The sequence below is a fragment of the Mytilus edulis genome, chromosome 12 (assembly GCF_963676685.1).
Source record: "Mytilus edulis chromosome 12, xbMytEdul2.2, whole genome shotgun sequence".
Taxonomy (NCBI): Eukaryota; Metazoa; Mollusca; class Bivalvia; order Mytilida; family Mytilidae; genus Mytilus; species Mytilus edulis.
The window spans coordinates 15640497-15656291 of record NC_092355.1 but is presented as its reverse complement, the minus strand read 5'-3'; the positions used below and the strand labels follow the sequence as shown (position 1 = coordinate 15656291).

Here is a 15795-nt window from a genome sequence, read left to right as displayed (position 1 = left end):
AATAAACAGAGTACACATATATTGTTGAAAAGTGAAATTTTGTTGAAAATGACTCAAAAACAAATATTTCAACTTAATTTTTTTTTATATATGTACCGTAGAAGGATTTACAACACTCACACTATTTACTTCTATCCCAACACAAAGCCATGCACAAATGTATTTTTTGGACACATGTGCGCAGAACCACATCAATGGAAAATGCAGTCGTAGGTCCAACCATTTGTATTTTGAATAAATATTCATTGACTCGATAAGGGGATATGCTATAAAATAATTAAGAAATACTTATTGACTGGCTTTAAATCTTTCGATTGTATATGCACTCGAAATTGCATCTACTTAAGTTTCTTATATATGGGTCCTTTTCTGCGCTGTCTCATGTTTTATGTCTTGGGAATATTTTTCATATCAGAAGACCTCATCTCGAGAATGTATTTGCATCCCAGATGAAGTACTTATTGATTATCACAAGAATATGAGTGTATGCGAAGAGTCAAATTCCTACTATGCATACAAAGGTTAGTAAATATCTATTTTACTTAATAGATAAATTAATTTAGATAAATACGAAGACTGTTGACACAATGTTCGTCATAAAATACTTAACCAGAGACACATTCGCAGTTCATTCTGTCATTGGTTATTTTGTCTTTGTTTTACTGTGTGTGTACACATATTCAATCTGCACACCACTGTATCGTCATATAATGCTCCTGTATTTATATTTTGAATAGTTCTTGATTCACATGCCATTCAGTGCTTGCTAAACTGGAGACGAACACGGTTCCGTCCCGCTTTGCGAATGTCCACGTGTTTTCTTCTGCCAGTTGTGGTTTTGTTTTGTTCTTGATTGTATTAGATATAAAGACCCGATTATATATTATTGCTTTTAATACAGAGTTTCTTGGGACAGTTTTTAATTCAGACGATCCTGGAAACTGCATGACATTCTGCTGTGGAGGATGTACAAAAGGTAGTACTCAGTCACACATGTTTGAAGCACGAAATTGTAATGCAAAGGATTTAACAACCGTTGCTAGATGTGGTAATTACAAGTACTAGTTATTTATTCCTCACATACGTCCGATAGCAAAACGAATGAATTCAGATGGACATAAAAATCAATAAATTAAGAACAGTAAATTTAAAATATACAAAACCAGTTCATTAAAATGTAAAAACAACCGTGTTGCTTTATATAGTTCTAATTTTGTTTTCTTATATCAGGAACTATCATTACTGTCATTATCCTTATTAAAACATATATAAATATTTGCACTTATAACTGGAGGAATATTTAAAAACACAAGTAAAAACGCGTTCGGTAAAACGTCTAGCATTTCAACTAGTAGAAGGGACGAAGAAACGATTACTTCTTTTTTACCTACATATTAGTACGTTTAGTATTGAATCGATTACAACACTGCTTAATGAAGGTGATGAAAATAGTTTATTATAAGGGTTTTATAATTAGTGCAAAGCTAATTTAAAAACTTGCTTATATATACTTATGAGCTAGGTATATTTATTTTGTTTCACTGTAATTTGATTAATGTTTCATTATTTACAGAAGACAGAACCTCCTCATACTGGGGAGCTTCACAAAATGAAGGAGCGATGTTTTGTGAATCAAAACAACAACTGTTGTTACCTTCGACATTTTGTCATCAAACTGGAAATTCTAAATTTTCAGGAATTCCGGCATGGACCAATGTTATTAGAGAACATATAACAGAGTGTTTTAAAACAAGTAAGTCTATACATATATATTTTATATAGATTAGACCGTTGGTTTTCCCGTTTGAATGGTTTTACACTAGTAATTTTGGGGCCCTTGATAGCTTGTTGTTCGGTGTGAGCCAAGGCTCCGTGTTGAAGACCATACATTGACCTATAATGGTTTACTTTTTTTTAAAATTGTTATTTGGATGGAGAGTTGTTTCATTGGGACTCACACCACATCTTACTATATCTATATACATGTATACATGATTTGATATGAATAAACACATAGATACCAGGACTAAATTTTAAATTACGCCAGACGCGCGTTTCGTCTACACAAGACTTATCAGTGACGCTCGAATCCAAAAAAGTCAAAAATGCCAAATAAAGTACGAAGTTGAAGAGCATTAAGGACCAAAATTCCCAAAAGTTATGCCAAATACAGCTAAGGTAATCTATGTCTGAGGTAGAAAAGCTTTAGTTTTTTTTACAAAAATTCAAAATTTTATAAACAGTTAATTTATCAATAAAACCTTATCAATGATAATTCATGTCAGCACAAAAAGTGATGACTACTGGGCTGGTGATACCCTCGGGGAAATAAATCTCCACCAGCAGTGGCATCGACCTAGTGGATGTAAATAAACTCATCATAGATACCAGGACTAAATTTTAAATTACGCCAGACGCGCTGAAGCTCATTTTTAAACATCAGCTTGATACAGATGTTTGCACTATACTTTATTTAAAAAGGAAATGTACGACGAACGCCAATCAGACTACGACTAAACTACAAAAACAAATATCAGGTTTTATTGATAAATGTTTCAATATGTTGTAATACGAAGTTAATTAATACATCAACAGTAGAATAGTGACAAATCACTGAATCATCCGTTTTTACACATCAAAGGAGACGAAACAAGATAACACATGTCTGAACTAGGATTACTAACATCTTATTAAATATCAGTATCGATTTTTCACTATAAACTTATAAACACACCAGCCAAAGTTAAGTCTATACCTAGGAATTTGAACAGTAGCAAACGGAGAAAATTCCAGACGACAATCCAACTAAAACCAACCAAAACAACCAGTCTTAATCCATTTATTAATTGCCTAATATGTCTTTCAGATAAATTCAGCATGTCCTTTTATTTCTTAAATCGGGGTATAGTAAAGGGTATTTTTTTCAGCAATGGCATCTCTGTAGAAAGACATCTTTTGTTCTAGTCTATAGTTTATGGACAAGAGTTTACACCAATTACTTCGAAAGGTCCTTACTATACTTCAACATGTTTAAGCGATATTGGCGTAGTTGACACCAAGATTCAATTTTAAATGTCTGCAATGTCGAAACATTTTAAACTAGTTCAAACAAGGCCTTAAAATCAGTTTTGTCATTCGTTTGAAATTCATGACATAGTTGTAGCAAGTACCAGCATACTATTCTATTATATTCCCATTTTACTCTGAGTCTTTCCATATGTAGATAATGGTGGAGTAAACCTAGGTCTATAGCTAGAAAAACCTCTCACTTTTATAACGGTTACATAAAATTTCATTTCATTGACAACAATGTATAAACTGAAATGCAAGCGATATTACTATAACACCGTGTATGATATCCATTGATTATTTATGTTTTGATAAACTAATTTTCCTTTAAAAGATTGTACCACAACACCATTGATGTGTCCGGCAGGTGTTATTAATACTTTAAATGGCAACAAGATATTTAAAAAGAGTGAAATGGCGTGCAACGAAACGCTGCAATGGTTTATTTGTAGAAGTGATCGTAAGTAAAAAATAAATAATATATGTTACATGTTCAGTTGAAAATTAAGAGAAGCGAAAGCAAACGTATATCTAAACGCTAAATACATTTGTTAAAGCGAAACCGTTTCACTGTTCGGATAGTAACATATCTTTTCGTAAACATCATTATAATTCATTATTGGTAGGAAATTGCAAACAAATACTTTCATCTGTATATTTTTTTGGCTAAGAACAAGGTGATTCTTCCTATAAATTTAAATCCGTATACATGTGTATAGATGCCTACACAAAGTAACGTGTACATATTTACAACTGACAACTTGTCTGTTATTTGATCTGGGAAAGTACGAACATGTCAAAAAACTAGATTAGGAGGCAATCATATTAACAATAACAAATAAACAGACAACAAAGTGTCCGAACAAAAAACCGACAGAACTTATTGATGATTGATTGTGTGTTGCTCAACGTTCAAATTAAAAAATGTCATGCGTGTTCAGTAGGAGAACAAATTAACAACAACAAAAAAAACACCAATAACGTTTAGGTACTATCACAGTGAATAAGACAAACGTTTCGGAAACATTTGTGACCAGGCTTATAATTTAAGTCATATCTATCGATATTGATTAAGTATATAATATATGAAAAACATGATATATGAATTTCTAATAGAAAGTGCAAATACAGCCCACGTACTCTACACAACGATGTCGTCCTCAGGAATGACACCAAAGCAGATAATTGAAAATCAGGAAAATACTGAGACAACGCTAATAAATGGTATGTCAGTTACTTATAGATATTTCATACATATTCTTATATAAGTTCAAGACCTTGATTTTGTTGCATAAGAACTATCTATTTTGATGTTTTAACTAGTATTACTGAATATGTAAGTGATGCAGATTTTTTGAATTTTTTTAAAACGGTCATGCAAGTGTTTTGTGCAATGGAAAAGATACAAAAATGACAAAATATATCGTGCATTTTTATATATTTACAACTGAGTAAGTATACTTTTGTATATAAGCTAAAGATTGCCAAACAAACAAGGAGACTAATCTTTAATGATAACTATAAAATGAAAAATAAACCATGTTGAAATGAGAATCTACCTTATTTTTATGTTTAAATCACATTTTCAACTTTTTTGTCACCTTAGCAATTCATCAGGATAGTACAGCTTGTATATTAATACTATAATATATGTTGTGTAGACAACATTACTATAATTGTATAATTGACGCATTCATTCATTCATTCATTCATTTATTTATTTTCATTCATTTTCATTCATTCATTCATTCATTCATTCATTCATTCATTCATTCATATGTTTCAAATTCACAAATTCCAAAGAAACTCCAAGTTACCATTCGAAATAAATGTTTATAATAATGTTACATTTTCAGTGTAAATTGACTCTGTGACATTTATATATTGACAAACATTTAATGTTCGTATAGATTATCGAACTGTTTAACAAAAATGTTTTCATGACTGCGTGTATTGATATACATTCTTTTCATTGTCGTACACGTGAACTTCTTTTCATTTGTAAGCGAGTGACTTAATTTGCGTCTTGCATGTATTTTCTGTTAGTGTAGATGTGACTTGCGAATTTATGATTTTCATAAATATTTTGCACTTCACATTCGATATACAAATAAATACACATTAGTCATGATTGAAATTTGAGAGATGGATTCGATATGTTTCATTTTGGTAACTGCAATAGCGAATACCCAATGGTTTATTTCTAGCATGTAAAAGTATTAAAGGGGCACTAGCTACGAGATATATAAGAAATCTAAAGTATGATTTTTTTTGTTCAATCATTAATGATATTGAAATAGTGAAATAGTAATTCGCTCTTAGCAGAAAAAATGGTTCAATTTTATCAAATTAAGCTAATTAACATTGATAACTTGCAAGTGTATAATTCGACCTCATTAAATCCGTATTCATGTGGACTCAAATTTAACTCCGTACAAAGAGATAGAATAACGTATGCATTTTCCGTGTATGGTTATTTAAAGGAAAAGAATGTCAACATTGAAAGTGAAACTAAGGTAAATAATTTGATTCACCAATTTGATCCATAAAAAATCATTCTTATAAAGGTATAAACTTAGTTACTTAATCTATTTATATTTATGTTTATGTTGACATCGCTAATATGGTCATATAATGCCAACTCATAGTTAATAAGATGGCGTCTTGGCTAAAATTCACACAAAAGGAAGCTTCATCTTATTGAGACCATGTTTTGTAAATTGCTTATTTCATACTTTTGATAGTTTGGAAAAATGTTTTACATTGTTATAAATAAAATATGAGAATTTGAGTCAAATCGGTCAACATGAATTTGACAGCTAGTACCCCTTTAAGTATGAACATTTATCTTATATATTTTGTAGGTATAACGTCTGGAGTAACTCAATTTAAAAAAGTAACAAATGAGTGTCATCAAGGATTTACAGTAACCAGTCTTATTGGTAACGATTCATCTGTCTATCTATTCTGAGCCACAAACAAAGATACTAATGTATACCTCCTGCAATTAAATTGATATTAAAGAAACTATATTCTCACTTAATATCTGTAATATTTGTGAATATTTTCTCCTTTCTCACATAAATCAAATAGTGAATATACTTGAAAGATTTTTTTGCGTCTCTTGTCTTTGCATAATTTATTTTCAAATTCAATTGCAACATGCTGTCAGACGAGAACCTACAATACATTCGAGTTAACATATATTTTCAAATTCAAATTAAAATTAAAATATCTCTCCGAACATCCACCATTGTCTGCAGTGTTTGATTAAAGATGGCGGATTTACTTAATTAGAAAAAAAAAAATTAAAAAAAAATCTTTAAAGAAGAGTTGAAGCTTGATAATGGAAACTATTTGTCAATTCGCGGTCTTCTTTTGCATAGGTATATGATGTCATGCAGTTCATATGATGACATTAAATCTAATATATTGTTTGTGAAATGCCACTTACAGAAGAACATACTTCAAAGACGGTTTAAACCTCATTTTGACGGTTAAACTGTTTAAAACTTAAAATGATAATATAAATATTGTACAATTAAATTTGATCAACCTATTCTAGCGGAATTATCATCAAATTCATGTTAACAGTAAGCCAACAAAGTCAAAATACACAGAGTACCTTTTTATATACCTCATATAATTCTTAATTAATCACAATAACAGTCATTAGTATTAAATAAAGTATCAAACATTGATATAAACACTCGGAAATTACGTAGGATATAAGTTAACACATCACTACTGTTTGGTACAATCAGGAGGAAACTGTTTGTCTTGTATTTATAATATGACATTGTCTTTCAGGAGCTGTCATAGGAGGAAGTGTTGGTTTAAATTTGTTATGTTTTGGCATCATACTACTCGTTCGAAAACTCAAGTAAGAACATTTTCACCAACACATACCTTTCAATGTATTAACAATTTTAAAACTGTTCCTACATGTATCCGATTACATATAAACTAGGGTTGTAGACAGAACTACACGAGGCTTTGATCAATGTATAATATATCTTTTTCATATAAAGTAAAATTGAGAAAGGAAATGGGGAATGTATGTATATAGAATATATAGAAAGTAAAAAGAGATTTTGATAATAAACTGATTCACAGTTTGCGAGATATGTTGTCAAGTGACATTTTGCTTTGTTTTGGAAAGAGTCCTATTGGTCAAGATATAGATTTTTCTGTCAATTGATTCATTTACGTGGACACCTGATTAACTTTATTTCACATTACTCACGCTGTGGAAATTACGTACAATGTTTCCATGTACATTGTTTTAATTTAATCTTTAAAAACAGCTATGATCATAGCATGATAATCTTTTTTTTGTAGGAGAACTGAACTTTTCAAGGACACATCCCAATACGCTGATTTAAAGATGGAAAACAGGAATACCTGTAACAACGATATATACTTTACAGTTATTGATTAATTTAAACTTTAAACATCAGATTTACAAACTGAAAAAAAAACCACTGTGTTTAATATAAGTGACTATTGTTACATACGTTTATTTTTAATGATTTTTGTAAAAAGCAATTCTTCTCCTGTGTTTATTGATTTATTGTGCTAAACCAATTTACGAACTTTTATTTTTGCGTTTCATTGGTCCCTGGTTATTATCTTCAATAACTAAAAAAAACGCCAATTTTAAAATATGCTAAATTCACAAACGTGCCTATTCCCCCACACGTATCCGGTATGCACAAACGTGTCCTCAGAATTTCAAATAAGCCACAGGTGTCTAATTTCACATACCCAAACGTTTCAAACAATAGTTGTCTCCCAAAACTTGTCAATTTTAAAACATTACAACGACTGAACACTTCAAAAGCTTATATGTCCTCAGCGACGTAATTAACGTTGGTTGGTTGTATTTAACTGAAGAGCATAGAACATAACTTTGAGAGTATCATAAGCATTCCTAATACCAGCCTCATAATTTATAAATGTTTGAAAAAAAAGAAACAGACAGAATTGGGTTTTAATAAACAATTATATAAAAACATTTGACTTTTCTACTCTGTACACAAGTATTCCATATTCCAAACTAAAAGACAAATTGAAAGAGTTGGTATTACTTTGCTTCATAAAAAAGAATGGCCAACGTAGATACAAGTATCTTGTCTAAGGGAGGGATAAATCATACTTTGTAAAGAATCATTCTGATTCAAACAAAATATTCTCTGAAACCGATGTTATCAAGATGCTTGATTTCTTGATTGACAACATATTTGTAACGTTCGGAGGACGGGTTTTTCAACAGACTGTCGGCATCCCAAATGGGAACAAACTGTGCCCCTCTACTTGCCGACTTGTTTCTTTATTATTATGAGGCTGACTTCATGCAGGAACTTCTTAGGAAGAAAGATAAGAAGTTAGCAATATCCTTAAACTCTACTTTCCGCTATAGAGATGACGTTCTTTCACTAAACAATTCAAAATTTGGTGACTATGTGGAACGCATCTATCCCATCGAATTGGAGATAAAGGATACTACAGATACAGTTAAGTCGGCTTCATATCTTGACTTACATCTAGAAATTGACAATGAGGGTCGGTTGAAAACAAAACTTTACGACAAAAGAGATGATTTTAGCTTTCTAATTGTGAACTTTCCATTTCTAAGTAGCAACATTCCAGCAGCACCTGCATACGGGGTATATATCTCCCAATTGATACGATATTCCCGTGCTTGCATTTCCTATCATGATTTTCTTGATAGAGGGTTACTGCTCACAAGGAAGCTATTAAATCAAGAGTTCCAAATGGTGAAGTTGAAATCATCCCTTCGTAAATTTTACGGACGCCATCACGAGTTGGTTGACCGTTATGGAATAACCGTTTCACAAATGATATCGGATATGTTCCTTACGTCGTAACTACAATCCCCTTCCCTTTCATGAATGTGACCGAATTAGACTATTTACCGCATTTGTAATCACATAAGCAACTCGACGGGTGCCACATGTGGAGCAGGATCTGCTTACCCTTCCGGAGCACCTGAGATCACCCCTGGTTTTTGGTGGGGTTCGTGTTGTTTATTCTTTAGTTTTCTATGTTGTGTCATGTGTACTATTGTTTTTCTGTTTGTCTTTTTCATTTTTAGCCATGGCGTTGTCAGTTTGTTTTAGATTTATGAGTTTGACTGTCCCTTTGGTATCTTTCGTCCCTCTTTTATATGTTTAGCGTCCTGATTTTGAGGGGATGGACACGTTTATGAGTGTTACAAATACATTCTAAAAAACTGGTTATAACATGAAATTGCAAATGTGGATGGAATAAACAAATAACTTTGGCTGATATATGTATCCATATACATGTTGTAATCAAAATAGACAAATATCATGCTATATATATGAATGTATTTGGATATTTGAGAATGGGATTTCTATTACTTATTTCAAGCCTAGTTGTGACGTTTAATGAATTTGCCTTCTCTTTGTTATTTATGTATTTCTAATTCTTAGATTTCTTTTCGTACCTTTGATATCTTCTTACTTTCATTCTAACAGGAATGAACTCTTCTCAGACGTATATAGTATTGGCTATTTATTTCACGTCTTCGAAACATATGTCAATCTGGATTCGAAATAAAGGAGTATGTCCGGTAAGGGACGATTTTGGTCTTAAATTTCAGGTTCATCTAACGAAAGATTTTGGACACTTTTTTCAACTTTAAAGTGTCTATTTCAGTTGATTTAATTAGTTAATGTGAATTTTTTTAACCGATGTAGTCATTAAAAACGCTCCAATTCAAGCTTATATATGAAAATCTATTAAAAAATGCCACTTTTCAGATGTTTTTTGACAAAAATGAAAATGGCCGCATCCGTGTTCATCTTAAACCTTTACATATGATATTGTTACGGGACGGGGGTGTCCCAAAAGTAAAAGGTATTATTATGAGGTTAACACACTGGTTACTATATTCTTGGTAAATTCTAGTATAGATCTGTCAACTCTGGTGTCGAGTTACAAACTAAGTTATACTGGTAGCGTAGCTGGTAAAATGGTCAAGACTATGGTAGCGTAGCAGGCAAAACAGTTAAGGCATTGGTCTAAATATGGTAGCACAGAAACTCATTTACATTGACTTACTAACTACATGTACAACAGTTAACAAGATTAATAAAGCTTCACAATTTATTATATACAAAACATTCAATACTATTCCAAGTATAAATTACATGAAAACCCAACAGAACACTTGATAAAATATACAGAGACCCCCCTTTTCGGTACGTTAATCGTTTGTCAACATCGTCGTAAACGTAGTAAAACATCTAGGTCAATTATGGTTTGGTCCATTTATCCAACGGGGATGCAAAGGTACATGTATTGCATCGACTGCGGCACTTTTGGTTTGCTTGCCTTTGGTAAGTTTCCTTGGTATCAGGAGTGACTGCCCTGGTAGCGGGCCGCAGTCTAGCTGAAGACTGTTGTGCACTTGCTTTTATATCTCTGTCCCACCAACTTCTCGTGCCCCTATGGAGATGGTGGGCAAATAACGTTATGCTGATTGGATGCTGATCTCAGGTCATTAGGTCACTGACGTCAATAAACATAGTGATGCAAATGGCGGCGATCGGAATGTTGACATTCTGTCGAGTCGGGAAATGGACAAACGGGACTTATCTAAGCTTACTCTTAGCATGTATGGGCCCCGGTTACAATATTCATGCCTTACGCTAATAAAATAACAAGGTAATAAAGCAGGAACGTGTGAAATAAGGGTAAACAGAAGGTGGGAACAGTCGTTCAGTCAGGGAACCCCCCATGGTCAAACAATGAAGACGAACTCTATACTATTTTTCCCAAATACCTTACTAACAATATTTACATACAATAACAATATATAAGTATACACAATGTTCATCAAATGTCTTTGTATACGCGTTGGCTAACAATAAACGACGAACGCAAAAATAGAAATGAGTGTTTACTGAGTAGCCCGATAGAGTCGTATGTACAAACCTACAGCTTATACCCTAAACCGTAACACTACCCCCAACCCAGGATAAGAGTTCGTCCTCGAACTTAAAAATAATAGAACACCTACCTAATAAATACCTACTTATCAACCTACTAAAAAAATAAAACCGGATCTTCTTTGTGTGGTTGCTGGCTCTGTCGACATGGTAAATTAATCACAATAATCATCATTAGTTCTATAGTTTCGATATCTGGTACTGAGATCAAACATTTGTACTATAATTCTGGTGTCAATAATATGGTGTTAAACATGGTATAATATTGTATCTCTGGAATTGAGATACTCACAACTCTGGATATTAGTATATATCTTGTTTCAATGTAAAGTGCTTGCTCTACTTGGTTTAAACTTCATGGTACAGTTGGTTCAAATAAATAAGTGGCTAAATAAATGGTACTTTAAATTGTGCATGTCACCCGTCACAAAGACACGTCAGCGAATCACAACAATACCATATGAAAATATTCCACAGAACTTCCATCCGTCACACAGACACGTCGATGAGTCACCTGGAACACTGGCAAACTAAAATTGGTAACATAAATACTGCTTGGTATTCCACAGACATTCCACCCGTCACTTAGACACGTCGGTGAGTCCCCGGGACAATACCAAATAAAAATAATTTTCCACAGACCTTCCATCCGTCACACAGACACGTCGATGAGTCACCGGGAACACTGGTAAACTAATATAGGTAAAACAAATACTGTATGACATTCCACCCGTCACACAGACACGTCGGTGAGTCACCAGGACAATACTAAATAAAAATATTCCACAGACCTTCCATCCGTCACACAGACACGTCGATGAGTCACCGTGAACACTGGTAAACTAATATAGGTAAATCAAATACTGTATGATACTCCACAGACATTCCACCCGTCACATAGACACGTCGGTGAGTCACCGGGACAATACCAAATAAAAATATTCCACAGACCTTCCATCCGTCACACAGACACGTCGATGAGTCAATCAGAATATTTCTGTATACTAGTAAATAATACTGTAGTCAAAAAAGGTCCAACCATACAACTCTGTTTATCATACAATGGTCTATAAAAAGGTTATTCATTGGTAACATGAATGCGTACATAACACCACCTCTGCAGTTTCAACTGATAGAACAATAAATATTTAACGAGGTGCAACTCTTTATAAAAATACTGAAATATTTAACAAACTCATTTTCCGGTATCAAAAATTACTACAAGTATTACTGGTACAAAACTCACTTTCAGGTATCGAAAATGACTATTACTGGTAAAAATCTCATTTTCATAACAAATATATATATAAAAAAAACATGTTCACATGCTAACATTCATGGTATCTGAATGTAACAAACATTAACGATTAAGTTCTCTTAGGACAGTCTCTAATGGCGTGTCCTTTCTCATTACAGAAATAACAGGTCTGGTTTGCCTTGGCATTCATACAAACAGACGTTTCAGATTTTGGTTGCTGTCTAAACTTTTTCTCTCTATCCCTAAACGTTTCATATTTCAGAGCACAGTACAACGCTCCGTCAATGGTTTCTACATTGCTTTGTACAATAGCCAATTCTAAATCATGATCATTTAGTGCTTTTCTAAATGCCCTATAAGTTAAATAGTCTCTGGTATCGAGACTCGCGGATGGGTAAGCCATTCTGACTAGCCTTTTTATATTATCCGCCAGTTCCTGCAATGGTTGACCTGGTTTTCTAACACAAGCATCAATTTGTGACATATATACATCTGTCAGGTTTTCAGGAGCAAACCTTTTGGTTAACAGTTTAACTAAATAACAATATGTTGGGATATTATCTATCTCAATATCAGCTAAAGTCGACAAAGCAGCACCATTCATACATGTAATAAGCTTTAAAACTTTTATATCTTCAGACCAATTATTTAATTTTGCAACAGCCTCAAAATGTAACTTGTACTCAAGCCAGTTAGTGGTCCCATCATATTTTGATGGTTTTGTATACCCTATAGTCTCGATGCATACTGGTTCTCGGTTAGACAACTGGTTTGATTCACTACTCCCGCATACTTTATTGGTAACATTAGAACTTGTATTCTCACATGAACAATCATTGGTAACTTTTGGTATTTTATCTAAAACACTCATACACAAATTTGCCACCTGGTCTTCTATTTTCGATATACTACTTAAAAGTAATTCAGAAAGATTTTCAAGCTTTTCTACTTTTTCATTATTTATCTTTAACTGTGTTTCAAATCTATTAAAACGGTCCCCTAGGGTATTCAAATTTCTACTGAACTGGTTTACTATATTTGTATAGACCTCAACCTTCTTATTCATGGTATTTACTACATCATCTGGCCTTGATGCACAAGATTTATCACTAACTGGGGTAGATGCACGACTGTCAGGAACATAATTTTCTGAAGGACTAACGCAACTACTCATGTTAATTGTTTAAATGAAACTCTGTTGTACAAGTAAGTTAAAAAATTTCATAAATTATATATACGGGTTCAAGTCTCTACTCTCAAGGTGTGGTTTTATACGTATCCCACCGCCGGACACAAAATGTTACGGGACGGGGGTGTCCCAAAAGTAAAAGGTATTATTATGAGGTTAACACACTGGTTACTTTATTCTTGGTAAATTCTAGTATAGATCTGTCAACTCTGGTGTCGAGTTACAAACTAAGTTATACTGGTAGCGTAGCTGGTAAAATGGTCAAGACTATGGTAGCGTAGCAGGCAAAACAGTTAAGGCATTGGTCTAAATATGGTAGCACAGAAACTCATTTACATTGACTTACTAACTACATGTACAACAGATAACAAGATTAATAAAGCTTCACAATTTATTATATACAAAACATTCAATACTATTCCAAGTATAAATTACATGAAAACCCAACAGAACACTTGATAAAATATACAGAGACCCCCCTTTTCGGTACGTTAATCGTTTGTCAACATCGTAGTACACGTAGTAAAACATCTAGGTCAATTATGGTTTGGTCCATTTATCCAACGGGGATGCAAAGGTACATGTATTGCATCGACTGCGGCACTTTTGGTTTGCTTGCCTTTGGTAAGTTTCCTTGGTATCAGGAGTGACTGCCCTGGTAGCGGGCCGCAGTCTAGCTGAAGACTGTTGTGCACTTGCTTTTATATCTCTGTCCCACCAACTTCTCGTGCCCCTATGGAGATGGTGGGCAAATAACGTTATGCTGATTGGATGCTGATCTCAGGTCATTAGGTCACTGACGTCAATAAACATAGTGATGCAAATGGCGGCGATCGGAATGTTGACATTCTGTCGAGTCGGGAAATGGACAAACGGGACTTATCTAAGCTTACTCTTAGCATGTATGGGCCCCGGTTACAATATTCATGCCTTACGCTAATAAAATAACAAGGTAATAAAGCAGGAACGTGTGAAATAAGGGTAAACAGAAGGTGGGAACAGTCGTTCAGTCAGGGAACCCCCCATGGTCAAACAATGAAGACGAACTCTATACTATTTTTCCCAAATACCTTACTAACAATATTTACATACAATAACAATATATAAGTATACATAATGTTCATCAAATGTCTTTGTATACGCGTTGGCTAACAATAAACGACGAACGCAAAAATAGAAATGAGTGTTTACTGAGTAGCCCGATAGAGTCGTATGTACAAACCTACAGCTTATACCCTAAACCGTAACAATATGTATTATCATCAAATGCAACTTACATTTCAATGTTAAGAATGACTTTCATTGAAGACGGAAACCGTCTAAAATTTAACTTAAATGTAAAACTGTGAGGATTTCAGTAACTTAGCATGACTTAAGGATGCTTGTACCCGATATATGTGTATTGTATTGTCAAAAACAGCCAATATTTATGTAGCAGAAGCATTCTACTTTCCTATAGCATGTATAGATACGTATAATTCTTTTCATCCAATTGCATTGTTGATCAGCATTTAGATGAACACGATGAATTTTTAGCCCATTGAAACAATTAAAACAAGATAAAAGGATACACTGAATAATTGTAAATATATCTTGTTCATTAAACTATATGTATTAAACAATGACGTATCAGAGTACAAGTTTCGTTTTTAGCTCACCTGGCGCAAAGTGGGAAGTGAGATTTTCTCATCGCTTGGCGTTCGTCGTCCGTTGTCCGTCGTCGTTTACCTTTACAGAAAATTCCTTCTCTTAAACTACTGAGCCAAACTTGGCCACAATAATTATTGTGATATCTAGTTTAAAAAATGTGTCCGATGACCCGGCCAACTAACATGGCTGAAAAAGCAATACGGGTAAATGAATATTTTGGCTTATATCTCTGAAACCAAAGTATTTAGAGCTAATCTGACATGAGGTAAAATAGTTAATCAGTTCCAGATCTATTTGCCTTGAAATTTTCAGACAAACTGGACAACCCTTTGTTGGGTTTCTGCACCTGAATTGGTAATTTTAAGGAAATTTTGCAGTTTTAGGTAATTATCTTGAATTTTACTATAGACAACGATAAACTGTTAATAGCAATATTGTTCAGTGAAGTAAGATCTACAATAAGTCGAACATGATTAAAATGTTCAATGGATCCCATAAGGAGTTACTGCCCTTTAAAGACAAAATTTAACAATTTTTCGCAAATTTTTGTATCTTTTACAAAAGTCATCTGAAACAACTCATATAAATTTAACCAAACTTGGTCACAATAAGCATAAGTGTATTTAGTT

General features: G+C 33.3%; 2 protein-coding genes across 2 annotated transcripts; both read left to right on the top strand.

Annotated features, from left to right (window-relative positions):
- The first annotated feature begins 419 nt into the window (after window positions 1–419).
- LOC139497448 (uncharacterized) lies at window positions 420–2603 on the top strand. The gene is made up of 4 exons (XM_071285672.1): window positions 420–521; window positions 902–1048; window positions 1574–1753; window positions 2482–2603. Exons 1-4 carry the CDS (start codon window positions 479–481, stop codon window positions 2601–2603), a joined length of 492 nt encoding a protein of 163 aa, XP_071141773.1. The 5' UTR covers window positions 420–478.
- An 821-nt stretch (window positions 2604–3424) lies between these two features.
- LOC139499222 (uncharacterized) lies at window positions 3425–7642 on the top strand. Its single transcript, XM_071287899.1, has 5 exons — window positions 3425–3529; window positions 4186–4293; window positions 5934–6011; window positions 6880–6952; window positions 7411–7642. The coding sequence occupies exons 1-5, from the start codon at window positions 3484–3486 to the stop codon at window positions 7508–7510; spliced, it is 405 nt and encodes a 134-aa protein (XP_071144000.1). The 5' UTR covers window positions 3425–3483; the 3' UTR covers window positions 7511–7642.
- The last annotated feature ends 8153 nt before the right edge of the window (window positions 7643–15795 follow it).

Coding starts and splice junctions, on each gene's coding strand:
- LOC139497448 (XM_071285672.1), top strand. CDS start 479: ATGAGTGTATGCGAAGAGTCAAATTCCTACTATGCATACAAAG. Junction 522..901: donor TTCCTACTATGCATACAAAG/GTTAGTAAATAT, acceptor CTTTTAATACAG/AGTTTCTTGGGACAGTTTTT. Junction 1,754..2,481: donor AACAGAGTGTTTTAAAACAA/GTAAGTCTATAC, acceptor TTATTTAAAAAG/GAAATGTACGACGAACGCCA.
- LOC139499222 (XM_071287899.1), top strand. CDS start 3,484: ATGGCGTGCAACGAAACGCTGCAATGGTTTATTTGTAGAAGTGATC. Junction 3,530..4,185: donor GTTTATTTGTAGAAGTGATC/GTAAGTAAAAAA, acceptor AATTTCTAATAG/AAAGTGCAAATACAGCCCAC. Junction 6,012..6,879: donor TACAGTAACCAGTCTTATTG/GTAACGATTCAT, acceptor ATTGTCTTTCAG/GAGCTGTCATAGGAGGAAGT.